This window comes from Fringilla coelebs (genome assembly GCF_963513975.1).
Source record: "Fringilla coelebs genome assembly, chromosome: 15".
Lineage (NCBI taxonomy): Eukaryota > Metazoa > Chordata > Aves > Passeriformes > Fringillidae > Fringilla > Fringilla coelebs.
Genome location: NC_140041.1, coordinates 745,436 through 772,955, shown reverse-complemented (window position 1 = coordinate 772,955; position 27,520 = coordinate 745,436). Strand labels below are relative to the sequence as shown.

Below are 27,520 nucleotides of genomic sequence, written 5' to 3'. Positions count from 1 at the left end.
ATGCAGCATCCAAACCCATATCATCAGTTATGGTGCAATGTATTTTTGTTCATGTCTGATCATTCCTTTCCTATTAGGGCAGTTTGCTAGTTCATTAAGATTACACTAATGCAGGTGCTGCAACATGGCCAAATGGTCAGGACATAATACTATTTTTCAAGTCCTTGACTACTATTAGTAAATTTGCTTCATTAAGGTATGCTATAACCAAACAACAAACACAGAATGTAAGCAAAGAGTGCCTGGGCAAATAAACACTCAACATCCACATATAGCCTCCATAATAATTTACAATGATTCATTAAGTATTCACAAGCCTCTATTTCTGGGAATGAAGTTCCCACAAACAAATTCTTAACAGTAGAATTTTTCACTCCACAGTGCTACAGAGATCTTTTCTATGCACAAATATGGAAAATAAAATTATTTGTATTAAATGTTCCATCATGAAGATGCAAGCAGAAATTACACTTTGATTGCCATAAATATCGTCAATTATTTATTTTCTGTGCAGTGGTTACAAAGTCATCTGCTATATTTTAAAAACATCCCACAGACAACATGAAACGTTTCTTTAAGTGGTTGTATACTGCAGAGAGTTTGATTAAACAGTCTTTATTGGGCATCTCACAGAAGCAAAAACTGGCAGTCTGACAGTCAGTACCTTTCATGGAAGCTTAACCTCATTCAGAGCCATTGAACACAACATTTCTAGTCCAGCAATATAACAAGCATGTATCTTAGCACAGCATGACACAGGCAACTGTATTCACATAGAGAAAAAGATCATGTATGAACAAGAATGTGACTTTGCCCAGAAGTAGCAGATAACTTCCAAAAGCCAAACTACAGATTCAGAGAGAAGATGGTAAAAATCCCATCTCACAGGCAAGTTCTTAGCACATCCAGATTTCACCTAAACCAGAAGAATTTTGTTTTTTCTTTTCTACTTGCATTTTATTATTCTGTGTGTTCCACTTACAACTCTTGCTGTAATTTTGCATATTACTAAGGAATAAACTAACTGGACTAAACTCCATGATTTTCAATGCTGTAAATGCATATTTCCTGCTGATTTTTCTGCATCATCACGCATAAATTTTTTTTCCCCTTTGGGAGCTTACAAAATTTATTTAACCCTTTGGATTAGCAGATCTCAAGACCAGAATTCATTAGTTTAAGTCACTTATCCAAACAGCAGTATCACACAGGAGACCTTATGTTTATACAAGGGCCTGTAACTCTTTTCTAGTACTTCTGCTCTGCAACAGATTAAGAGGCCCCAAATCATCCATTAGGTTGAGGATGGGTATAGCACAGCACTTCATGCCTATCATTTTATCAACATACAAAAATAAAATATTATAAGCTACATGTGCAAAACCAAATGGAAATACAGAAACTCTGTATTTCACTGTGAAAAATAGTGAAAAAAAAAAAAAAGAGTAATGGCCTTAATTTGGAGGAAATATCCTCTTTCATGACCAAAAAAAATCGAAAAAATCAACCTGGACTATTGGCAGGTGCCGGGGCAGCCACAGCCTGGACGTATAGCCCAGGTCCACGGGAGAGTGCTCTTGGTTTGCAGTAGGAACATCAGTGCTCAGGTGCAGGAGTGTGGCGCCACAGCAGCCCCTGCCCTAATGGCATTCCGCGTGACACAAACTGACAGGATGCAATCACTGCTGGCAGGGCCTGCTACCGGCAACAAAAAGGCAGCTATGCTGATGCTGACATTTCAAGAGCCAGAAAGAGTTAACAATTCACACAGAGAGATACAGAGAATGAAAATAGTGTTGTGAAATAGGGTCTTGCCTTATCAGCGAAACAGACCTCATAGCTTACCCTGAACAAAAGACCACCTGAACTTTTATTGCATAATTTGGGGTCTTCCTGTTGTGACATCATCCTCTGCTGTGTCTCTTGTTATCTGGCTGTCACCTGCCACTAGGCCCTTTGTAATGCAAGGGATTGGGACCAGTTCACAGCCTCTTGAGTCCAGCAGTTGAAGACTGAGACCACTGTCTCAAGAAACCCACTGACTCAAAAAAAGGGAATGATTGAACATGTGGACTAATCAGATAAGTAGCAAGAGAACCATTAACCAAAAGAAGTCGAGTACTAATTAATAAGAGAATTAGGTAATTTGTGGCCAATGAACTATGATTTGCTTGCTAAAATTTGTATGTTAATGTAAAGTTTTCAGAATTGGTGTGCTTGATTTGTGAAAAGCTTTTACCTTGCACCCTCTGCACAGAATAAACATCTTCTTTCTGAACTAAGCCCTGCGTCTCTGTTTAGAAAGGCCCTAAATCAGCAACAATGCTACCTGTGCTTCTCTGGACACCACGGCCTTGAGGCTAACAGAGCTGGTGAATGTTGGGACACTGCTGCCAGTGCAGACCTTGCCTTTTGCTTGCACACTCAATAGTTCCATGCACAGAATACGCTGAGTTGGAAGACAGCCACAAAGATCACTGAGTTCAACTCCCTGCCATGCACAGAACCATCCCCAAGAGTCACATCCTATGCCCGAGAATATTGTCAAAACTCTTCTTGAATTCTATCAGGTTTGGTGCTGTGACCACTGCCCTGCAGAGCCTCTTCCATTGCGCAGCCACCTAATGGGTGAAAAGCCCTTTCCTGTATCCAACCTAAACCTCCCCTGACACAACTTCAGGCTGTTCCTTCGGGTCCTGTCACTGGTCACCACAGCGGATCAGTGCCAGCCCCTCCACTTCCCCTCACATGGAAGGTGTAACTGTAATGAGCCTCCCCTCAGTCTCCTCTTCTCCAGATGAACAGACCAAGTGCCCTCAGCTGCTTCTCACAGGCCTTTCCCCTTGTTATGAATTTGAACGAGGCCAGATTTTTTCCAGAGAATGAAAAAAGCTCTCGTTTATTAAAACAAACTACAGAGGACGGGGAGTTTGAGATAAGCCCAAACTCCCATGCAACAACCCAAAGATAATACCGTGTCCCAAACACGCCAGGTTCTCCCCCAAAAACAGGCCCCTCAGGAAAAGAAGAACCCCAAACCCTGCCGAAACCCTCTTTTTATAACCCCTCTCAGGGCCAGGATTGGTGGGTTTTGGATCCGCACGTTGATTGGTTGTTTTCCGGTGTTCTCATTGGTCCTTATTGATATTCATTCTGGACCAATCATTTTCTTGGGGCAAGTCCCCTGTCCAATCACCTATCGGCCCCCTTCGACTCCCGCCCCCACCAGACCCTGGACCTGCCCTCCGCAGGACCCAGAACAAACACTCATCAACTCGCCCCAAAACAACAATTCCCAACCCAGCCCCAATTCAACACAAATTGAACCCCACTTATAACACCCTCAGTGCCTTTCCCCATCCTTGCTGTCCTCCTTTGGACACTCTGTAATAGCCTAATATCTTTTTTATATTGTGGTTACCAAACCTGCATGCAATACTTGAGGTGAGGCTGACCTAGTGCAGAGCAGTGTGGATCAATCCCCTCCCTAGCCTGGCCGGTGATGCTGTGCCTGATGCTGCCCCGGACATGGATGTCCCTCCTGGCTCCCAGGGCACTGCTGACTCATGTTCAACTTCCCCCCAGGACCTTTTCCACAGCACTGCTTTCCAGCATCTCATTCACCAGGCAGTCTGTAGATCCAGGGCTGCCCCATCCCAGGTGCAGAATCTGGCACTGACCCTTACTGAACTTTATACAGTCGGAGATGGCTCAGCCCTCTGATTTGTCGAGGTCTCTCTGAAGGGCTGCCATGGCTTTGAGAGAGACAACAGCTCCTCCCAGTGTTGTATCGTCTGTGAACTTGCCCAGGATCCCTTCTAGTCCTGCATCCTAGCCATTTATCAGGATGGTAAAGAGTACATGGCTGAAGATGAAGGCCTGCAGAACCCCTTTAGTGACAGGTCTGATGTCACCCTTTGCACAGCCACTGTCACACTTTGCACCCAAACTGTGATGTAACTGTTCACACATCCCATGACGTGTTTATCCAGTTAAGCGCTGGATGTTTTGTCCAGAAAGAAACTGTGAGAGACAGTATCAAAAGCTTTACTGAAATCTAAAACCACTACATCTACTAGCTTCCCTTGACCAAGCGGGTGGGCTACCAAGTCATGAAAGGAAATCAGGTTTGACAAGCAGGACTTTTCTCTCAAGCAGCTGCGCTGGCCATGACCAATGACTACATAGTCTTTCAGGTGTTTTTCAACATCTCCCAGAATAATCTTCTCTGTAACTTTACCCAGCACTGAAGTGAGACTGACAGGCTTGTCATTTCCAGAGTCGTCCTTCTTGCCCTTCTTGAAAACTGAGACAATATTCACCAGCTTCCAGTTAGCTGGGATCTCTCCAGGTTCCAAGACTGACGAAAAATCACTGAGAGACATTTTCAAATGACATCTGTCAGCTCTTTGAGGAGAGCAGGTTAACTAAAATAGCAAGCAAAACCAGCAATGGAAGTCTATAATTTGACTGAGGACTGCAAAAGGTCTTCAGTTTGCATCCTTCCAGAGTGGAAAAAAAAAAAAAAAAAATCCATGATGTTGCAAACATTTAGGGTTTTAATAATTCTGCCTTACAAGCCTCAATAGGATCAATGCTCTTGATTCAATGAAGTCAACCCTGGTTTATACCACTACAGCCTTTGTGTTTAAAGGTGCCTGCATCTGCACCTGGGTGCCTCTGCCCAGGAGTTGCTCCGGGGATACCCCGGTTAGGATACCCCGAGGTTAAGGAAATAAATTTACTCTTTGCTTTCTAGCCCTACGTTTGTGGTTGTCCTGGGTGCCTGCCTGTGTCAACTCACACAGCTCTGCATAGCAGTGGGGAATTTAAGGAAGCACCTTTTAGCTAGGAAGAAGTCTTATCACCAACACTCCTTGTGCTTTCATCTATTCATGGTATGAACTCATCAGGAATGAAAAGGGACCATAGTGATTAACTGGCAAACTATCTGTGATTGAAAGAATCTTCTTAACAGATTTTCAAATAAAAAGACATTTGGGTTCAAACTTCAACAGATGCTGCCCCCATAAGGGCACTAAAGTAAAGCGAGGACAGAGATAGTGAAGTCTCAGATTTCCACCACCAAATTACTACATAAAAAGAGAGATTCAAGAAGACCTCTCACAGTAGGGTAGAAAGATTTACTGTTTTTTTGAATTAGATTTCCTCTTCATTTATTTTCAGTTGTTCAGGACAATCCCTGGAATCAATCCAGGCTGGGGCATGACTAGACAGACAGCAGCCCTGATGAGGAGGACTTGAGGGAGCCAGTGAATGACAAGCTGGACATGAGCTGGCAATGTGTGCTGGCACGCAGAAACCAACAGCATCCTGCCATCACCACCATCAGGCAAGAAGGGAGCTTCTTTGCAAACATTAGCAAGCCTAAGGCAGTTTTGCTTCACAGGAGGACAGGAAAAAAGGGAGCCCCAGTCCTTCCAGGAGAGGACAAATACATACCCTCTCCTCTGTAGGCAGTGATAAAGATCACAGCCTATGTGAAAGGGGAGACACATTCAGTCTTAATTGAACAAGTTCAAATAAAGCTGACAAGACTTTAGCTTCTTCCTTAACATTATGCAGTCACATGCCACATGGCAACTAAACAAATTGTCTACCATCAGGTTTTACTAAATTGTATATAGTACATACATTATGAAAACACAGCCTACTGCCCTAGCCCAGAGTAGGGGACAATTTGTTTCCAAAATTAAGTTAGCTAGCTAATAATGGCTGGCAGCAACTGCTGCTGCTACTGTCATAATGATAGCACTTCCTTATTTTTATGCCTCTATTCCCTGCAACCATCTAGATGCCTCACTGTTCACTAATGCTGCCTTCTAATAAAACACTAAAAACGGCGTTAAGTACAGCATCATGCCAAAAGCTACTGCAACTACAAGGAGAAGTGTCTAAATGACCTGTTAAGACCCTGGAGCATAGTAAGGAAAATGTGTTTCTTGCTTACATCACCTGGCTGAGTGAGGGAAGGGTGAACCTTCCCTCACTCAGCCAGACCAGACTAAGAATTGGGCATGGCTCACCTACAATTCTCAAGTCACACACCACTCTGAAACATGAAAAACAAGGCCTGTGCCATCACTGTTTCACACAACTAATTGCGTGACTGTGCTGGATAATTCCTGCTGCCACCTGTCCAATGGCTGAGGCCAGCAAAACCTTCCTGGTTCTTAAACTGACAGTCCAGCATCGTCCTAAAAGAGCACAGTGTCACACTCACCTGCCAAGGCCTTCCTGACACATGCAAAAAGGGAATTATATTGTTTAGCACACAAAGAGGTCACAGTGTGCTGACAATAACCTATGGGTTACTGACTAGGAGCTTCACTGACTCTCTAAGCATGAAGCATAAACTCTTTCAGCCTCTGAAAATATAATTTTTTTCCTATCCAGTCTTAGTCCAAGGAGAAAGTACAGCTTCTTGTTAAGTCAGCTATTGATAAAACAACTGAATAGTTGATAAAACAACTTTTGAAACCTTGCTTTAGCTTTGTGCAGATCAAGGAATGAGAAGCTGGGATATGGGAAGTGACTTCTTAACTATTAATCTTGACTCACTGCATTTGTGATTTTCTCCAAGCCCAGAGTAGACATCAATCTGGACATCAAATGCAAGTAACAGCAGAGTTAAGCCAAACAGAATGTAGTAAGAGTGATTTTTTTTTTGTTTATTTTATTTACTAGTTCTAGTCCTCTCCATAGATTAATCTCCCTGCAGATTAGTTAAAATAAATTGGCTGACAAAATAAAGCCATTCTTACTTCCAAAAGCACCGCCAGAATCTCATCTTTATTGGAGTGTGTTCCCCACTGCCAGTGACTGACAGCACCCAGGAAGGATTCACACTGACATTTTATGGAATATGACTCATTATTAACAGAAAATTGTGACAGGTTAAGGTTTGAAGATTGTCAGTGATAGTGTCTGACTGTAAAAATATGCTTGAAAGAATAAACAGACAAACTTTAATACCAAATAAAATGTTCAGCAAGCATAAAGTATAATTCTTACCCAACAGATGTCTCTATGGGGGCAAAACCAGCTTAATCCCCTTGACTGATCCCAACAGTTATGATGGGGTATTCCTTAATTTTCCCCCTATTCTTGTATGATTTTTATATTATTTCTTTGTGTTTAGGTGGAGCTTCAAGTGACTCGAGCCAGTCAGACACCTCTTTTTTACTGATGGGTATAAAATTCTCTTGATTTTACAAATACAGTCAAAAAGAACACAGAGCACATACCCAGTGTGATTGTACCTTGGGGGCAGGGAACTTTGGGATGGAGGGGTGCTTTAATGTTATTATTAGGCTTTAATGGAGTAAATTCATCTAAGGAGAGGTATTTCACCACATTTGTTGGCTCAGCGGTAGGATATATTCCCTTATCTTCCCTGGTATTAGGTTTATCAGCTGCAAAGTACCATCAAGTTCTCTTCCCTGCAAGGATTCCCACAGAGACTGGCCAGGGTGTCTCTGCTCTGCCCTACCCTACATTCCATCCCCCTCAGGAGGTGTGTGTGGATGGGGAATCATCCTGGAATAGGTTTCAAGTCATGCCAACTGCATTCCATCCAAGGAGCAGCAAATGTGATTAACCCTATAATTTCTGTACTGCTATAACTCATGTTAAGATGCTAATATAATATAGTTTTTTCTAATTGAACCGTATTCTGTTTCATGTCCACAGGGTCTCACGTTGTTTTCCCACATTCAGCTATGTCACACCAAAGAAATTTTTTTTCCTGGAACTACTAGCTTCTCTAAAGAATATAACTAAGGTTTTCTAAAATCACATTTAAGTAGAATTCAGTACAAAATTCTATCTGGAACACCCCACTGAGCTTTAAGAACAACCTGAAGAGACATGTCAGGAAGTTGGAGGTACCTCACCCTGACTCAGTTCAATTTCACACTTAATACCTCCATTCACAGCACCAGCCTGGGAAAAGAAATTCCTGAATCCCAGTCCCTGTTCTGACAAAGACTGACTTCTTCATACAAAAGCACATTTAGTAACTAAGGACATACTGAGAACATAGCCTCCCATCTGCCTGTTTAACAAACTGCCTCTTGGCTTTTCTAAAAGGTATGAGAGGAGGGTTCAGACACTCAGGAAGTATCACTCATGGCACTTGTATCTTTCCAGCCAATAAAATGTATGCGGTCAAATCTCTGAAATATTTGGCAATATCCCTTTCCAAATGTTTCACTTTATTGCTATCATTTATTCTATACAAGTCCATAGTAAAAACCTCTATGCTGAAACAAAAGATCTCATTTTAAAAGAAGAAATTTCTTTACAGCATTATATTTGGCAGATAAAATACAAAAATTACATGTTTCCTCCAGTCAAAAAATTATTCCCCATCTGACAACCCTAGGTACAGCTGTGAAACTGAAAAAGCCTTTTCACAGACCTAATCATGGCATCTCCAAAATCACTGTGGAGTTGGGACCAAAAGCCAGAAGCATCTCTGGGAGTTAGCATAGTGAGGAACAATCACAGAAATAATTTTGTTTGCCTAAATCCTGTTTCTCCATATGAGCTCAGTAATTTTGGTAACTCACAAGCTTGATGCAACATCTTTTTCTCTCATTCAGGGTGACTCGTGTTTCTGAGAGACAGTAAAATAAGATATAGGGAGGTTGGAAATTTGGCTTAACCACCCTTCAGCAATGTTTGGAACAGACACTTCAGTTAGAAAAGATACCAGAATAAGAAGTAAAAGCTCGACTTTCCCTTTTTTCTTCATTCCACCCACTCCTTAAACTGACATTTCCCTTGTACTATTTCCTTGAGTCATTAGTTTCACAAACCAGGCTTTCTCTTAAGCTGCAAACTATCAACTTCAAAATCGAGTACCCACTTGCTTCGGGAGTTAGAAGAAGAAGCCACAAACCCAAAATCTGTCATTGTTTTGCTCTCTTTAAAGGTGCAGATTCTAAGTGATGACTGCATGACTGCCCTCATGGATGAAGCCACAGGGCATGTCTGTGGCAGGGATTCCATGCAGAAGTGTCTACAAGATTTCTCCCTCTTTCCAAGGGCACACAAAATTTTGCATGCATTTTTAAGACATGAATGATACCCTTGATTGATCTATGTATATTAGCACTGCAAGTAAACCATGCCTGACTTGCTTAAATTTTCCTTAGCAGGCAGTCCTTGCTAGATGCAGATGAAACATGGATGCCCCATGCCAACACTGAAATCCTCACTTAATCCCAAATCCCTTCGTCCCTGGAAACCACAAAGAGAAAACTACTTTCTAGTTTTTAAAGTGCAGGACTGCTCATCTTGGCATTTCTTCTGTCCCCATTGCCAAGCTGTCTTCATGCTCGGAAAGAGTCCTTTTTCACCAGGCACTGCAAGAAACATCAGGAAGAACAAAGCAGCTGGCAGTGTCTTACTCCTGCACTGTTAAGGCTTTCCAAGGACATGTATGCAGATGAATGTGTTACTTGGTGCCAGGAAAAAGGACACAGCAAACAAAATTTCTCATTGCTGTTATTTCTCTTTTATTCAGATATATGATCCAATTGTGAAGATCAGATCAAAAACAACCACCAGGACAAGTTCAAATTCCCCTAGAAGTTCTACATCCTGCCTTGTGCCTTTGAGTGCTGGGTCCACAGCTGATACATAACAAGAATGAATAAGCAACTATACTTGTCTAGATACAAAACAAAATAAAAACCCCACACAGACAAACAAACAAACAAACAAACAAACAAACAAAGCAAGCTCTCATGATAAAGAGGATGAGGAAGGTCTGTTATGGACAGTTCCTGATAATAGCAAGGACTGCTCCCTGGAGCATCTTAAACCAGCCACAACTGACTTTGTGGTCTGAAGAAATACCAAGGGTCCAAGGAGCATGTGTGAGAACAGAGTTCAGCGCAAAGAAGAGGAACTTACTTCATCCTAAGCCCCCAGCCCACGACCACCAGAAGGCACTACGCAGAGCAATCAGGAGAAGCCAGAGGTGGGGACTATGGAAATTATTCCCCAGAACTCATGATAATAAAACTTGCCTTTTCGGGGAAAGGTTATGAGTATGTATAGGCTCTTTCACAATTATCTTGAATATATAACGTCTTTATGTAAAAGACCAGGTAAATCACCATGGCAGGTGCACCTGTTTGTGGTGGAGCAATCCCTTGTGTACCCAGCACTGAATAAACTTTACAACCTTGCTGGTTGTGGAGCCTCTACTCTATGTGTCACTTAGTCCTATGCAATGAATGCACTTTCTGATAGAATGGGTACACCTAATTTGATCTCAAATTAGATAAAACTTTGGATCAAGAGAAAAAATTCTAAGTGAAGGCAAACCACTATTTTGTTTTACAAACAGGAGAGAACTCCTTTTTGCACAGGGTAGCATCTGCCACTGCTCTCGAAACAGCAGCCAATAGAATTGATTGTGGGATCTGCATCCTTGCTGCTGCCCCAAGGAATGACAAGGGCATGTGACAAAGCACAACAAATGACCTGTGGCTGGGGAAGCTGTGGGAACTACAGTGTTCCTCAGGAAAACTTGCCATGGCAAAATTGCCTGAACTGCAGATACACAGCATCATTTGACAGCTGCGTCCCTTCCAGTCTCCCTCATACAGGCCTCCTCCAGCTACTGTGCCTTGACTATTAGAAGATGGGAACTACCAGGACCATATTTGGATCACAATCCATTTTTGTCTTACAGGCTTTAACTAAACGTTTAAAAAAGCTATAGTGATGAAAAGGCAAAAGTCTTGTGTGACCTGAAAGAACAGAGCAAAGCTAACTGATCCCTCACTGTCTCTGCTCCCAGTTAACTAAAGTCTTATCACCAAAGGAATGCTAAAACAGAATTTTCTCAGCAAACAAGTTATAAGAACCAGTATTAAGACATGATTGTTTTCAGCTCCTACTTCCCCTGATTTCCAGGGCAGCAGGACGCAACCTACCAGACTTCACAAGTTTTGCTAGTCTGAATAAAGAAAAAATGTAACATTTGGAAAAGCATAAAACACAAAGAAAGTGCTAGGGTTTGCAGAACTATTTCTATATGGCATCTGGCTCTCTTTGCAAAATGTTTGACATGAAGTGTGCAGCTGAATAAAATTTCAGCTTATTGTTCTATGCAAAGCCTCACATGAAGTTATTTTAAAATAAGGCAATTATTAATTAGTCCTAATGAGGATACAATTTGCTTTCAGCAGATTTGTTTTATTAAAAACAGCAGAAACAATTGAGCTGAACAACAAAACAAGCTGCAATTAGAATCTGAATGTCCACTGGCCCTAGAGCAACATATGTAGGTGACAGCTAATGACAAATTAGTCTACATTTCTCATATTAAATTTTGATCATAATGTAGAGCATGGAAGAGGAGTGGTACATATTCTACCAGACTTGAACTTCTTAATCAAAAACTGATAGGGGAAAAAGGCTCAGAGCTACTTTTATTCCTTGACAACTCTATTAAGAGCCAAAACACATCTAGGAACTGCAGCAGCAGCAGATCTGGGAGGGAATCACAAGACTGTTACCTTTCTGATGGTCTGAGAAGTCAAAAGCATTGAAAGAGTGAACTCAGTGCTATGTTTTGAGAGGATTTGGATCAATGGACCACTGTTATAGACACAAATCCTAATTCCTGAACTGTTGAACACTACTGTCACCAAAAATCGGGGAGAAAATAAAACCCTTTAGCACTGTATTTGAAATGATAGAGAATCAGGCATTAGTTTATTTTCTGGCCAGGATGTGCCAAGGAAAATATTTCAAGCACACATTTTTTTTGCAGGATTTTCCCCCAAATTTTATACAGTCAAAACCCATAGAGATGTGATGTTTCAAAGTTCATTGGTCCAGAGTTGAGCAACCCTCAATATTCAGTTTCCCATTGGATCCAATTCTCCTTGCCACCGATGTAAATTAGATCTTCATTCTTCGATTTTCTTATCAGTCTTTTCCAGAGCAGATGTCTCCAGCTCTTCCAGAGGCAGCATCTGTGAGTAGATATTTGCAGATAGCCTCTGATGTTCCATTGATGTTCCATTTATGGCCTTTTATCTTTCTGGGTATCTTTGGGCTACTCCCAGTCTGTTGGTATGTTAAGCCCATCTCCTTAGAGTGATTCTACATCTCTTGAAAAAACTAAAGAAAATTCCTTTCCCCAAGGCAACATCAACTCAAGCCTAACTGGAGAGACAAAATTTTAAAAGTTATATTGCTTCAAACAATACCTATTACAGGACTGAGATATACCCTCAGACCAAATCAGACAACCCCAGTTTCTGACTGTGCAGAAAATTTGCTGTTGCATGTAACAGTGAGATAGCACAAGTCACAGTGGCAGATAAAAGGAGGAAGGTGGAAGACGACATGGTCTTGGAGCAACCCCCATGCCTCCCTTGTACTTCTGACTAGAATCTAGGCAGAGAACAGAGCAGAAACTCTCCAAAGCCAGTCAGCTGGGTTATAGATGGGTAATGCGATTGGTTCTCACAATTAAGGGATGAATATTATGTGTATGTTCAGAGAAGTTTTACAGATGTATAGTTACGTTACTGTGATATGTTGTCCCCATAGTCCTGTTTCCCTTCTCCTTGTTTTGTTGTCACTGGATGGCCTTGGTAGCCAGGGCACTTGAAGGGAAGGCAGGCTTTGTACTAGGAAATGCAGCACGGCAACACCTGACCTCCAACGAACAAGAAAGTGATCTCCACCAATAGATGGCAGATAAGGAGTTGACTGACAGACTTTGGGAGGGGTCAGGGTACAAAAGGTGGAGCATCCATGTTGTAGACGAGCACATGCTGGTTTAATTCCATGGTCTCAGTGCTGTAAATTTTTCCTTATTCAGTCTTTTGTTGTATTTTGTTAAGGTTGAATAAACCTTTGAAATTTTTTAAGTGAGCGTCATTTCCCACAACTGATCACCTCTCCCTTGCTAGGCAAAGGAGTTACCGCCTTCTGCCTATCTAATAAAGCAAGGATAAAGAATAATATTGTGTAATATTTCTAAATCCACAGTTCTAAGTTCACTTTGTGTTGAGAGTTTGTTTGGTTTTATGAGTTTTGTGGGTTGGGGTTTTTTGTGATTGTGGTTATATATTTTTTTTTTTTTTAAAAGGGCTCCTCTACCTGGAATAACATTATTAAGAACTGATTACACATACTGAGAAAGCACATAGGCACTTACTCTCTTAGTGAAAACCATGCCCCTTTTCTCTGAAAGCAGCGTGTCCCCACAGACAGATGGATGCAGCAAACAGTTAAGAATCCTCTCTAACTTCACTTTCAAGACACAGTAATTAGAGAGTTCTCAGTGACTTTGAAGAGGAATAACAGCAATTTTGCTTTACTCCAGGTATGACATGTCTAGGGGAGGCTCACCACGGAACCGCCTTCCACTACCTTCCACTCACGGACTCATCAGAACTTCACAACCACCATGCTGTGAAGTTGGAAGCTAAACAAACCATTCAAAATTCATGGTAAAGTATCTGTATAAAAATGTTCTGAGGACACTCTCAACCCTCACGAAATCAGTCAGTTAACAGCAAATCTAGCAGACAATTTGTTAATGTAGCTACTTTAAAGGAAGCAGCCAGCCCTCAAGTTTGCCTGTGTTTGATGTAGGCATACCAACACTTAGCACCTTGTGCTCCTGACTCATATAATTTTCAAAATGTTACTGTTCCTTGTTCAAGAGCCACAGTTTCTTTTTATGAAGACCATTAAATATGACAATGTACTACACTATGAATATGCTTCAGTTAGGAAGGAGAGCTAATCACTTTGCAGGGTTCTCTGAAGACAAAGAAAAACTGTGCTCATTTCACAGCTCAGTGATTCTTTAGGATTATTAGAGAGTCCTGGAAATAAAACAACAATATTTATTAAATTGTCTTTATCTCATAACCAGTGAATTTTTCTTATGCCCTAATGTGAAAACAACCCTTATGGATGATCAGCTTACAAGAACTGAGAAAGGAGTTCTGAGCAACCAAAAGATACAGCTTCTTTATTTTTTTCCCTTTCCCCCCTTCTAACATCTGAACTGTTTTTTACATCAGAATCAAATAGGAGTTCAGAGTTTGCAAATTTACATAACTCCTGTTTGACTGCTGACATTATTTATATAATCTGACTCAGATTCCCAGCAAGAACCCCTGCAAACACTAAGTTTGATTCATGTGACATCACAAGAACAAACTGTTCAGTAGCCTGTGGGGTCAAATCAGACTTCCTTGAAATTTCAGCATCCCAGGAAAGTCAGATGGATTCCTTGGGAGGGTTAAACTCTCTGGACAAATATGCTCCTGCAACAGGAAGCCATGAGGAGCAGAAGGCTTGAGCAAACACTCTGCGATACAGAAGGTGCCCAAAGGACAACAGCAAGTACTCACTGCAGAGCAGTACCGCAAAACAACACCAGAAGCTTCAGTTCCTTGCCACTGCCAAAATGTTTACAGTCTCCTTATACTTTTATATGCAAAGCAAAATCTACAATCCTTGTACCCTTATGTTTACACAATGTCTCTTTCAGAGCCACATACCTTCTCTCACATGATTTTTCTTCCATTATCACTCTACAGGGAAAATAAATCCCCAGAAATGTATCTTATTTCCTTTTAATTTTTCAGATAGCTACTTGCAGTTCTGGAGGCTGGCAATTTTAAGTGCAGCTCCTAAAGTAATTTACAGATATGGCAAGATTTTCCAAGTAGAGGCATTGCTCTTTTTAAAAAGAATTATGGGAAATTATTGCTGAAATGAAATCTATTTTGGCCATTTGGGTTAAGGCATACACGGAGAGGAGACAGAGAACAAACCGTAACTTTGAAGACTCATGAATTTCATTCAGCATGGCTTACCTTGTATTCTACTTTGAACCCTGAATCACAGAACCCAAAAATCACTTACAATTAATTCCTCATTAAAAGCCTGACTATTCCTTGAGCCAGCAGGGACTGCCTGTTTGAAATATCCAGTCTTGATTAATAAGCATTAAAAATGGTAAAAACTCCACTCAACCAGACCCTGTTTTATCCAGAAATAACTTTTATTCATAAGACTCTTTTTTCCAAACTTCAAATGTAATTTAAAAAATTTCTCTATGTTACTTCGCAAGTATTATAAAATTACTATGATCATAAGTATTTCCAGTCTAGATGATAGTAGCAGACTTCCTCTTACTTAGCCATAAATATCTACCAGTTATCTAAATCCAGGTTAGCTTTGTGTGCTCTCTTTTGCATCTGTAATAATACAGAGGGGTCCTACTGAAGGAGATTAATCAGTTATCTTTAGACAGAATAAACATTCTGAGCTTGTCAACTTCAAATCTTTTATCAAAGCAAGTTTAGAAGAACAGTTTAAATTGAAACAGCTAATTATGAGATACCTAAAGCGGAGACGGAGGGGCAAATACTCTACCCTTGCTAACAGTTCTCGCCTAATGATTCTACTGGATTAACTCCTTTAAATTCCTTTACACTCCCAATAATAGAGTTTCCAAAAAAACCCAAAAACCTCCTTTCTGAAGCTCTGTGCTAGGAGTTATCTGTTTATATGTCTCAGAAATAGGCTTGGCTTTTTGACTAGAGGAACATGCTAGACACTAATGCACCTATGGCATGATGGATGTTCTTATCTATAAGGCTCTGATGTATACAGTCAGAATTGTAGCACCTGCTGCATCCAAACTCACTGAAAATAGTGGCAATAAAGCATCCCCACACAGCTGGTAATGGCTCAGGTTATTAAGAATCAATACCACTGGTCATCAATACAGTTCAAATGCAGAAATCTTACCCAAAAGATCTGTCAGATTTCAAAACTAAAAGGCTTGTACAAATGGAGTGGGCCCACAGCTTAACACAAATCCACCAGAATGCTTTGTAAAAGAGCTCTAGTGTATGAGAAACCTCAGTCTCAGTATTGTGACTTCCTGGTTTCCAGCAATTAATTTCCAAAAGGACAGTGCTCTTTCATACCTTACCATTTATGGTTACAAAAGGCTTTGTAATAGGGGAATTAAGTTAGGAGTTCAGCCACAGCAAAGCAAACTCAGCGACACACAGGAAAGGAAAAAAATTATAAAAATCCCTTTCAGCTCTGAACTCCGCTACTATCCCAAGTCTGTCATATAACAGACTTTCTTCATCAGACAAAGCAGCATTTCATCAAAAATTGTAAGTTTATTTCTAAACAACTCTTTTTCCTTGGGAGCATGTGATAGCTTTATGTTTTTAAAAGTACAGTGTTTGGGGTAGCAAAAGACTTTCTATATCTGCAGCAGTATGGAGGACAGGGCAGATAACTTTTCTGTAGCATGCAGACTGAGTTCTCTCTTTTGTACCTGGATGCAAGCTGATCATTCTTCACAACTGTTAGCAAAGGTAACAATAATATTTTCATAAGTTAAGAGCCTGTAGCTCATATAAGACCATAGTTCTTTTTCGTTTTAATGGTAAATGCACTTTTGCTCTTAGAAGTTTCATGGCTTTGGGTTTTCAGCATTACTCGAGAGGTTGTGCTTATCTACCCCTAAGTCAGAGAGGAACCAGGCATATGAACTCTTGAAGGCTTCCCAAAAATCTGGTCTTAAACTGATTCCTTCTGTGCAGCCCTCTACAGTACAGAATCAAAGGAAAAAGTACTCCAGAAAGATTTCAGAACAGCTGAACTAAGCAAGTAACTTCTGTCTTTTTTCCCCCCATTTTTTCTTTTTATAAGAACCACCGTGTTTAAAAGCTAATAGAATTAGTCTTAAACAACTGCATATGTTTTTAGACAATTAAAAATCTAACTTTTTAAATTCACTCTAGTGGCACATCTGGTAAACAGTTCCATAATAAAGCAAAATTATACAGCATATTTCATAAAATAAACAGTTGTATCATGTTACACAGTCAAAATATTGCTGCTTTAGGTTTCCAACACAACTACATGAGATATTTTTTCTGTGCACTTTTCCATTCAGGCTCAGCATCACCTCATTCTGTAGCATACAGTATTTGTGGTCTCAGACACACAGAAAGCTTATTAAGTCATGAAAAAGCTGGTGTTCCCTGTTCGCAGCACTTCCTCAGTACCAGCAAAAAATGCCTGTAAGTGCTAGAGACTGGGAAAGGGAAAGAAAGTGCTAAAAGAAATGCAATTTTGACTACAGCCTGTTGTAGCTGATGGGGCAGCAGATGAGAAAATGATGAGCATAGGATTGAAACAGAAAGGAAGAATCTAAGCAGTGTTGAAGTACCCACAGAAAACAGATAAGTAAGTACAATGATCCAACTAACTCTACCTAGAGAGAGTTCTAAGTATGTAAATATGAGTGCTGTTCCAGTAACACAACCAGTACAGAGCTCATATTTGTAATTCTAAAACTTTTGCCTACTGGTTCTCACAAAAAGCATTTGGCCAATAAACTGTCACAAAGTACTGTGCTCCTCTTACAAATCCAGCAAAGCTGGCAATTTTTACTTTGTCTATACAAGGTGTTTTGAGAATAAAACAAGGCGGCTTAAGTTGGCATTTGACAGGGAAAACAAATGGCTGGTTTGCATGCAGAAGCAACAGATGCCAACAGGTACAGGCATGTTTAAAAAGTCCTCATCACTTTAGAGATGTAGATGATTTGCATCACTCTTCTAGGTATGGTGCTGTATTAGAACATAATGTTCATCTGAAAGCAATACATAAATATTCACTGAAGATTCACCATATAGCGTGGGATAAATCAGCTCAAAGAAAAGCCAAACCAAAAAACCACAACACTATCTCACTGTTAATATTTATTCCCAACTTAAATTCAGTAGAGGGATTTAGCAGCCTTTCTTCTGCAAGCGAGATAAATTCCTCAGTGCTACTCATACCTTACGCAAATTAAGAGCAGTCTGCAATAGCTTGAGAGACAGGTCCCATCTGAGGTCACACCACTGGAAACTCCTCAAAAGATGAGAGATTAGGAGGAGGTAGAGACTTCCTGCCAAGTATCAAATATCTCTCTGATTAAAATAGGGGACTATTCAAAACCTAAGTGGATGGCATCCCTAAGATTATCACTAGCAGCTATGAATGCAATTATTATACATCAAAAATGCACAGCTAATGTAGTGTATAATTTAACTGGATTGAAGAAGATTAGGCAGAGGGAACATTATCAAAACATTTGCAGTTTATACATTCCTAATAGGTATGGAACCACTGCATAAAATCTGCAGTACAAAAATACATTTACAGTTTCTCTTGAAGGCTGGACTAAGCCTCGCTTTGTATACTTCAACAGCTTCCAGTTCAATTTTACTCAGACTTCCTGGGCCAATCAAGTCTTCTGCAGTGTTTAATTCTAAAAGATTTACTAATTTTGTCAGAGGAAACACTAAACCAGCTATTTTAATGCTCCTTCTAATATACATAGACAGAGCAAGGAGACAGAAGATACTTTTAATCAGAAAAAAATTACCTTTAAAACAATGAAGAAATTCCAAGTAAATATGGTTTTCTATATATATGCAACTTTGCTTTGTGTTGAGAGCCAGAAAATTAAGTATTTTCAGCAGTAGTACATAAGAATGTTTATGTAAGAAAGAAAAAAAAAAAAAACCACTTGGGTTTCCTTTGCAGTCCTGTGTTTCCTCTTAAATTCTTCTGTACATGCATGAAATAGTGTTCAGGTTTTTCTGGTCTTCTACATTTGAAAGCAGAAAAAAATGCACCAGAAAATGTGTACGTCAATTTTAGGGACGACAGTTACAGCTAATTTGCTACAGCAACACAACAATGATGTAAGCACCCCTGTTTTACATTGCCTGAAGACCCAGCTGGTTATTTTTTATGTCTATAGAAGCCCTTAGGGTGATATTTTTAGATGAATCTTTCTTGTTAACATTCTCTGCATAATTTACATGTCCTTGTTCCCTTTGGGGTGAAGCAGTTATTTGAACTGGGGGAACACAGGCAAACAGCATCACTTAGCAGCCCTTGCAGAGAGCCAGGGTCAGGCAGTCTGTCTGGTGTGAGGATGGGGAACAACACTGCATTTAACCTCTGGGCTACTTAAGAAAAAATTCCTATTAACACATAAAAGTTCCTTTTGTGTCTTAAAGAGATGGTCTGCTAGTTTTAGATTATTAGGAGGATGAGTTTAGTGGTACATCCACTGCAAGTGTGGCTGGCATTCAGGCAGACTTTTGAAGGAATTAGATTTCTTATTAATTCCTTGGTTAATAGCCACACAGTTCTTGTTTTCCAAGTAACAAGAGGTTTGATTAACCCACTATTTCTCATGTGTAAATGGGGCAGCTCCGTAAGTATTATGGTTCATCAAAATTCAGTATGTTAACAGCTCTAGGACACTAGAAGTTTTCCACAAGTCACAGCGGCAGTACCACCCTTTCATTTTTTCAATTTCTCACAGAAAATTAAAGATTATTAATTGTTACTGTATGTAAGAATTTCTTACTAATTACACAGGTTTTCACTCATCTATCATCTCCCCACCATGCTATAAGGACCTGATACTCCAGTACCATTTGGTCTCAGGGCCTGTGCTCCAGGCCTGACAATGTTCCTTTATTCCACTTCCCTCTCTGCCCAAGCTGCACATTATGTAGTGGAGAGCCAGTTTAATAACAATTGGTATTAAGGTACTGTGTTGCACAGTATTCTGATATTTTAAGTACTTTGGAATTCTCTAAGTTTTTTATTTCCCATTTTCCAAACTAAAAAATGACAGAAGGTTACAAGGAACAGTCACTGATACTTACTGTGCAAGTTTCCTTGCTGCACACACCTCTCCATATAGTTATAGCTGAATATGCAGGTGCAGCACAAGTGTGCTGGGAGCATTTGTTACATGTTCTACCTATAGCCCCACTGACCAAGCAGTACAACACAGTACAACCTTACTTAAAGGCATTAGCTCAACTTCTGTATGAAACTCAAATGGCAGTAAACAAGGAAAGTTCACCTATGGCAATTTTCAAATTGAGATGCTTCTTACAGTGCCAGTGAATTATATGTGATCATCAGAAAAACAATTCCTCTCAAAATCCTGTATGCAAAATTCACAGTGGATGTGGATGTTTTATTTAAAGTGGACTTAAATATGAAAGTGGACAAAATTTAGTATTCTAAAAATAACCCATTTAGTTTCTAGGGACAACTAAAAACAGCCTTCCACTTTGATATCAAATACTACCAACTTCAAAATATATTCTTAAAATCTGCAGCTAACCACAAGTTCTGCTAAATGACCAAAGGTGTTTTACTGTCCACAGACATCTGTATTTTTATTGCTAAGAGAACTAACATTCAGGTGTTATAGCAGTCTAAAAACAGCAGGATGTTAATTTTCAAATACCTTTTTCCTTTGATCATTAAACAGTCAAAGTGAGGCACTTTTATGAGGGAAAACCAGAAATATCAGGAAAGGAAAGAACATTCAGAATATATTTCCATTCATTCCTTTAAGAGCTGATGCTCATAGCTTTGAGGGCTATCTCATCTTTCACCAAATTCAGCATGGTCCCCTACTTGCAGTCACACTGCAGCTCTGCTAGCCTGCAGCAGCTGGAGAACATCTGCTCACAGATAACCTGAAGAGCCTATTTGCCAACTTTGGTTTGTGCTTATCTTACACTGTATATAAATCTAAGTCTGAACACAGGAGGATTTAGGCAGGAGCTATGCCATCCTGAAGCCCAGCTGGTAAGGATATACACTGAAAAGTTGCACACGCCTGAAACTAAAATCCTGAAAAAGCACTGCCTAAAGCTGTGCATCACTGCCTTGTGCAGAACAGAAAGGAAATCTAATTTGGCATGAATGTCTTTTTTTTTCTCCTTTTGCTCTGCTTTCCTCTCCTATCTCCAAAAAGCCCACAGAAATCAGGCCAGTCTTGTCACTTCCATAAAAACAGCTTTTTCTATGTTTACATGAAAAAACAAAACCCCACATATGAGCAATCACAGCTGTCAGTGCAGTAGATACTGGCAATGGGTTGAACTTGCAGTGAAAGTTCTGGACTATTTCTATAGAAATCTGCATGTCACTCATAATGAATCAATGGCATATCCTCATGGCAATAATTTTCAGATTCACTTCAACAAAACATTATGGATCACTTATGGTGGATCATTTAAAATCCTTTTTCTCAAAGGAGTGGAGGGGCTAATGCCAGTCAGTTCTGAGCTCAGGTTCAGACTGTTCTGCCCAAGAGTTAGTTCACCAGAGTTACCCCAACACTGCTCAGACAGCAGGTTTGGAGCACCTCTGAATTGACAAGGCCAAGCAAACATGCAGAAGTCAAAAATCTCAAATGTTAAATTTTTAATTATTTCAGTTCTTTTGAAATAAGACAACGCCATTTCAAACTTCTCCAGAAGAAAAGGCATAATGTAAAAAAGTTTCTACTCTGGGAGGGTTTTCCCTTCATGCAGTCTTTACCAATATACAGCAAAACAACTCTAACTTCAGAGAAGCAGCAGCAGAAAACAGACTGAATTAAGTATGGGGTCAATTGGAATGTTGACAGAATTCTCGCCAGAAGTTACCAGGTTTTTCTGCCTACTCTCCTGGCTTTCACACACACAGACACACACACACACACACTTCTTAAGGTACTACACAATAAATGTAAAAAGTAAAAGAAGAATCTAATGATAACAAAAAACACAGCAAGTTTGGTTGGATTTTTTTAGTTCTAGGTTTTGCAAAAATGGGGCTGTTCTGACACCAATTATATTATATTTCAGAAACTTGTTACATAACTACAATAACTGTGATATTTTCCCTTTCTTTTCTGTATTTTATTCTACACCAAAAAGAGGTTGTTCAAGTTTCACAACTCTAAATCATGCTGGGAAAGAAGTTGGTGACTGCACAAAAGCGAGGGGAGACAAGAGCCCTCTGCCTGGGACTGGGAATGGTTGCATGCTCCATGATGATGTACTTTTTCATTGGGATCACCATTGTGCCATTTTACACTAAGAGGTAATAAGAGCCATTTGTTTATGAAACAAAGCTATTCTTTTTCCTGTTAGCATCATATACAATAATTTAAAACAGTGATAAAATATACCTAAGTACATTGTACAATAGACAAAGTGCTCTCAGAGAGCTTATAAGGATTTAAAACAGAAGAGGAAGAAAGTGTGTCAAGAATTCATCAGGCACATGTGAGCACAAAAAAGAGGAAATTATTCTCCTCAGGGCTAAACGAAACAGACTAAATCATAACATTTGCTGTAGAATCAAAACGCCAACCATGCTTATCAAAGCTTGACAATGAAAAGCCAAGTCTTGCATAAATAGGAACAGTTAAAAAAAGGTCTTTCATGGGCAGGAGAGAGTTTTGTTTAATAAAACTTGATCAACAGAAGTCATGGTAAAATTGTTCACTCGAGTATCAGTATCTTACCTCCAAATTAACCATCATAGGAAATGAGCACCTTCAACAACCCAGGCTGCCACACCAAATATTACAGAACATAATGAATATTGACGGAGTTATGAATGCCCACCCTCTTATTTAATTTTGTGAGTTCTGCCTGCACACACAAAATCAATTTGCAAAATATCAAAGTAACAGGACAAGGAGTGCAGCTCACTTGTTCATGTTTTAAGATTATGACAGAGAAAGCAAGGACAAGCTCTTCTTGCTAGAGCACCTTTAATCTCAAAACTATTTGAAATACATTCTCTTCAAAATAGAGTAATTCACATATTTATATTTCTGCCTCCAGATTACATTACAAAAGATGGATACATGTATCAAGAGTAGTTTTATAAGAACTGGAGTGAGACTGTTTCTCAACTTTCTTTGATACCAAAGGGTACTTCTGTGAGCAAAATTTAATGTGTTATCAATAACAGAAAAGTAACTCTTGAGAAAAATGGATAAGCAACAGTAAAAATTAACTTTCTCCAGAAAGAATCCTGCTATTTATTTATGCAAGAGGCCCATGCAATAAAGAAAAAGAAAAGTAGGGAAAACAGATCTGAGTTCTGAGGCTTATTGAATGAAATCAGTTAAAATATTTCTGAGACATGACGTGCACTGCATTCCAGGTATTTACTACCAAATTTTTAAATCCATAGCAAGATTTCTTTCTTGAATAACATGAAGCTGGTTACAGATGGGGAGGTCAGAATCTAACTGAAAACCACAGAATGCATAAAAACAACAGCAAAACCAACAAAAATGCTTTCCTGAACTTACTCACTATGGCAGCCCTTCTCCAGGTGCAGCCACAGATTCAGAGTGGGCACAGTTCAACACAGCAGGATGAAGCAGCTATGAACTCCAGCCAAACCCGCACACACAGATGTATTTTCACATGCAACTCGCAACAGATGCTTCTGATGAGCTTCAAAGGAATACCTTTTGTTTTGTTTTTCTAGTGTTTGGACAACAGAAACTGTGTGCAAGGTACTCAAAGCCAACATCAAGGACAAAGTTTTCTGCCCACAGAGCAAAGGCTCAGAGGATGAGGAAATCTTTCCTTATCCCTGTCTACAGGTGTGGGTTAATCTGACAGCCTCAGGACAGGAGGTTATGCTCTACCAGACTGAAGATACACTGGAAAGAAATCCTAAGGTACTTGCAACACAGATTGCATACTCATTCTTTGCTACTATTTAACACCTTTGAGGAGAGGGGCTGATGGTTTTTAAAGCAAGCAGCACAGTAACAGCAGGAGTCATTAATCTTTTACATGTTAATGTCTGGGCTTAAACCACAGCAATTTTAAAACATTCCAGAAATTACAGTTTTGTATTTTCTTTTAAATATTACATTAAATATTAAGTAAATACTTTTAAAGGAATTACACCAACACGAATATACAACACCTATGAACATTTTAAAACACATAAGCCTCTCAGTTGAAGACAAATGGTTTATAAGCAGTGGCTTGCTCAGTTGCTCGTTGAATTAGCACATGAGAGACATCAAGTTTAGAACTATCCAAAGTAAGAGCACAAATCTCAATTTAACTTATTTTTTAGGTGTATATTATGAAGTAGGGAATAAAGAAGGACAAAATTGCAACATGATGCACATTTTAGACAGAAAGAAGAAACAAATCAGTGAAAATTCAGAATCTTGGATGCCCGAGACTGAAGTACTTTTAGAATCCAGAACAAACATGCTCAGATTAAAAGTGCAAAGCATTTATATAGATTAGAGTTTCCCACAGTGCAGACCTAATAGCATAATACGCTTCAGCTGAAGAGAATTTTTAGCTAATGCCTGTCTTTATAATGACTGCCTCAGGGAAAGCTACACGCAATGAAGGAGCAAACAGAAATTACCTACCATAGATGGAAACAAGAGCTTTGTTCATTGCAAGGGGAGGCAACTTCTTGATGTCCTATCTACTTGCATTAATGCAAGCAAAATTTTCAGGTCAGGAACCATCCCTGCTTTTGCCTTGGCCAGGCTCCAGTTTAGTACATTCAAGCATTATTATATACACAAAATAATACTGCAGAAAAAAAAGTTTATGAGCAACAACAAAAAACAACAAAAAAATTTACTGCTTCAAAGTCTATTTCCACTGAAAACTAAATAACTCTGAATTATTACTATAGTAATAATAGTTTTGTTTAATAAAGACAAGTAGGAAGCCTTCAACAGCCAAGCTTGCATTTTTCTACTACTTACAACCAGAAGTGTGCAGTGAAACAACTTCATTCTTGTGCACACTGACAAGCCAGTGTGGATTTCTGCACAACAAACACTTTCCCATTGTGACAGTACCTAGAAGCTCTGTTAGGAACTGGAGTTTGGCACTATAATAAAGAAGTGACAATGTCAAAGATTGCAGGGTTTTTTTGAGCATGTACGTTATTGGTTTCTAACAATGTAACTCCAGTCTGTAAAACTGCTGACTGGGGGCATAGACATCCGATGGAAACAGGGAAGAGTGGCATGGCAAATGGACATAATGAAGCAAGACAATCTCCAGGGATGCCAAACCACAGAAGATTTTGTCAGTACTAGCATGACTTTTTCACTCAATCTGAGTGAACTAAAAACTTTTTATTGGAGTATTTGTTATAGTGAATCACCTTGATTTCTTATTTCAGTGCTCATATGTCCCAGACAAGTTGGAGAACTCTAAAGAAGTTAAAGCACGAATAGAAACAATTGCAAGCAATTTCAAAAAATACCAGACTTTCCCGTGTTACTATGACCCAGGAGGAACACAGACCAACGTCATTTTAAGCAGACTTTATCCTGCAAAAGGTCTCCTCTTTGCTTTCCTCTGGCCTACACTCATGTTTACTGGTGGATGTCTGATTATTGTTCTGGTAAAAATTAGTCAGTATGTTTCTGTTCTTTCTGCTTGGCAGTAAAAAATACATATCTAGCATAGATTGTTGAGATTGTTGGAAGATATTAAGATGCATTTGTTCTGCCTGTCTTATTGGCATTTATGAGTCTTAATATACCAGGTGTCAGTTCAAGGACAGGCATTCGAAAAAACTGAACAGCAACCTCTATGGATGGCAATCCACTACACAAGGACAAAATATAAAACTGATTCCCAGGAATGCCTGGAAATACCTCATAAAAACACAGACTTAGTTACTCTCTCTTGTTTCCCTGGGCTTTAGGAGGTAGAGCTGCTTTGCAAAGCTACAATTCAATTTGCTACTAAACTCTTCTTCCACGTTTTAGATGGGGTGCTAATTTTCTGTCTGGTTGAAATCAGTTGGTGCCACATCCATATACATCATCACTGGCAAACACACCCTTTATACCCTTATATACCAATACCGTATGTTCTGATGGCATACTCATCTGCTGAGAAAAATAACTTTGTTATGGTGCAAAAAGGTGTATTTTTTATTATGGATCTTTCTCCTTTTGGGAAAGGGAAGGGAGAAAGCCCCTCAAGACAAAAATACACCTACACACACTTTACAAAATTTGCACTGTAATTAATCTGACACCAATTGTATATAAAGAAATATATGCATAAATTACAGGGTATGGTAAAGAAGCCTATACTTTTAGTATGTTTTTCTATTTAACTCAAATCTTAGTCTCCCCTTATTTGAGACAAGTGTGCCACTAAAGGAAGGCTACCTGGCTGCCATTTGCATTGATTCTAAAACTGATACAAAAAGGAAGTTATGATATAAAGAATGTAGTGTCCTGGTTCTGGACAAGACAGGTTTAATTTCTGCAGGAGCCAGAAGGGAGCATGGCCGGGACCCAGAGATTATTCTGTAGCACCTCACCTCTTTTTTTTGGAAATGGCTGACTGCCAGCCCGGTTAGCAGGGCAGAGGGAATGGTCCGGTATTGTTGGGGGTGCAAACTGTTTCTTGTACACTCTTTTATTCGTCTTGTTGCTGTTACTGGTTATTGTCTTTTCATTGCTGTTTCCAGTAAATTGTTCTTATCACAACCCATGATCTTTGCCTTTTGTCTCTAGTTCTCCTCTCCAGATCATCAAAGTGGGGAAGAGGGGAGTGAGCAAGCCACTTGTGGTTTGCAATGTTTCCAACTGAGGAATACCATTCTTAAACCACAAGTAAAATACATGTGTGATGTCTTAATAAATACAGCAAGCCAAAGTAACCGCAGAAGTTTACATGCCTAGCACCAAGATATTTCACAAAAGAAATACATTTGTTTCCAGAGCCAAGACTTCTAGGAATGCTCTGATGCACAAAGAGAGACTTTCTCTGTTCTCTGAAAACAGCTGTTTCTCTTAGCCAAATTTCAAATTGCCATTAGACACAGGTGGAGATACTTCCTGCATACTGTATTTGATTGTCATCTGGGACAAAACTGGTACAAGCTTTTTCACCACACAGTTGAACCAGTGAGAGCTATCATTCACAGGGAAGTTTCAGGGCTTAGATACAGATTTAATTACATTACAGTTTAATTATTCTCATTAATGTGGTGGTACAATTCTACACTATTTATTGTAAGAAAAACTGACATATTAACCCAGTACATGAATTCTCCAACATTACTAACAAAACAATGTCAAAGTTTTCTTTTCACTATGATCAGCAAATGAAAGGAAGTGACTGCTAATTTTTTTTTTTTAAAGCTAACTTCCAAAAATTAATATAGGAGAACTATGTCCACAAGGAGGAAAGTACATCCTCACACAACACTTTTGTGACATGCATCAGAAGTTGTGTCTAGTTACAACTCAAATCTCTCTCATTCCAGGAAAGTGAAAGTTCAGCTGGCACAGGTACAGATGGTTTGGGTGACCAAATTGGATGGGAAGGGAAAAAGCACCTGCTTTGTTAGTTCATAAAAAGCTGAGGCAGAAGTGTGGTAAGCAGTTCCAATAAGAGTCTCCAGATTGCAAAGTAGAACTTACTCATGACTGCACTCAGTCCAGCAAATTTGTAACCCATCACTTTTTTCCCCAGCCTGCTCAGCAGAGATCGATGAAGGTTGGATGTTGCTGGCAGACCCTGTGGCTCCACCCATTCAGCAGTCACTTGGGTTT

General features: G+C 39.6%; 2 protein-coding genes across 2 annotated transcripts in view; one reads left to right on the top strand and one right to left on the bottom strand.

Moving 5' to 3' along the window:
* Nucleotides 1-27,520, bottom strand: part of LOC311159691 (A-type potassium channel modulatory protein KCNIP1) — a gene marked incomplete at both ends in the record, with an annotated part of 280,379 nt that overhangs the window by 236,278 nt on the left and 16,581 nt on the right. The window lies entirely within an intron of this gene.
* KCNMB1 (potassium calcium-activated channel subfamily M regulatory beta subunit 1) lies at nucleotides 16,082-25,389 on the top strand (the record flags this gene model as incomplete). Its single annotated transcript, XM_084215894.1, has 4 exons — nucleotides 16,082-16,217; nucleotides 21,855-22,020; nucleotides 23,431-23,626; nucleotides 25,120-25,389. Exons 2-4 carry the CDS (start codon nucleotides 21,884-21,886, stop codon nucleotides 25,387-25,389), a joined length of 603 nt encoding a protein of 200 aa, XP_084072020.1. The 5' UTR covers nucleotides 16,082-16,217; nucleotides 21,855-21,883.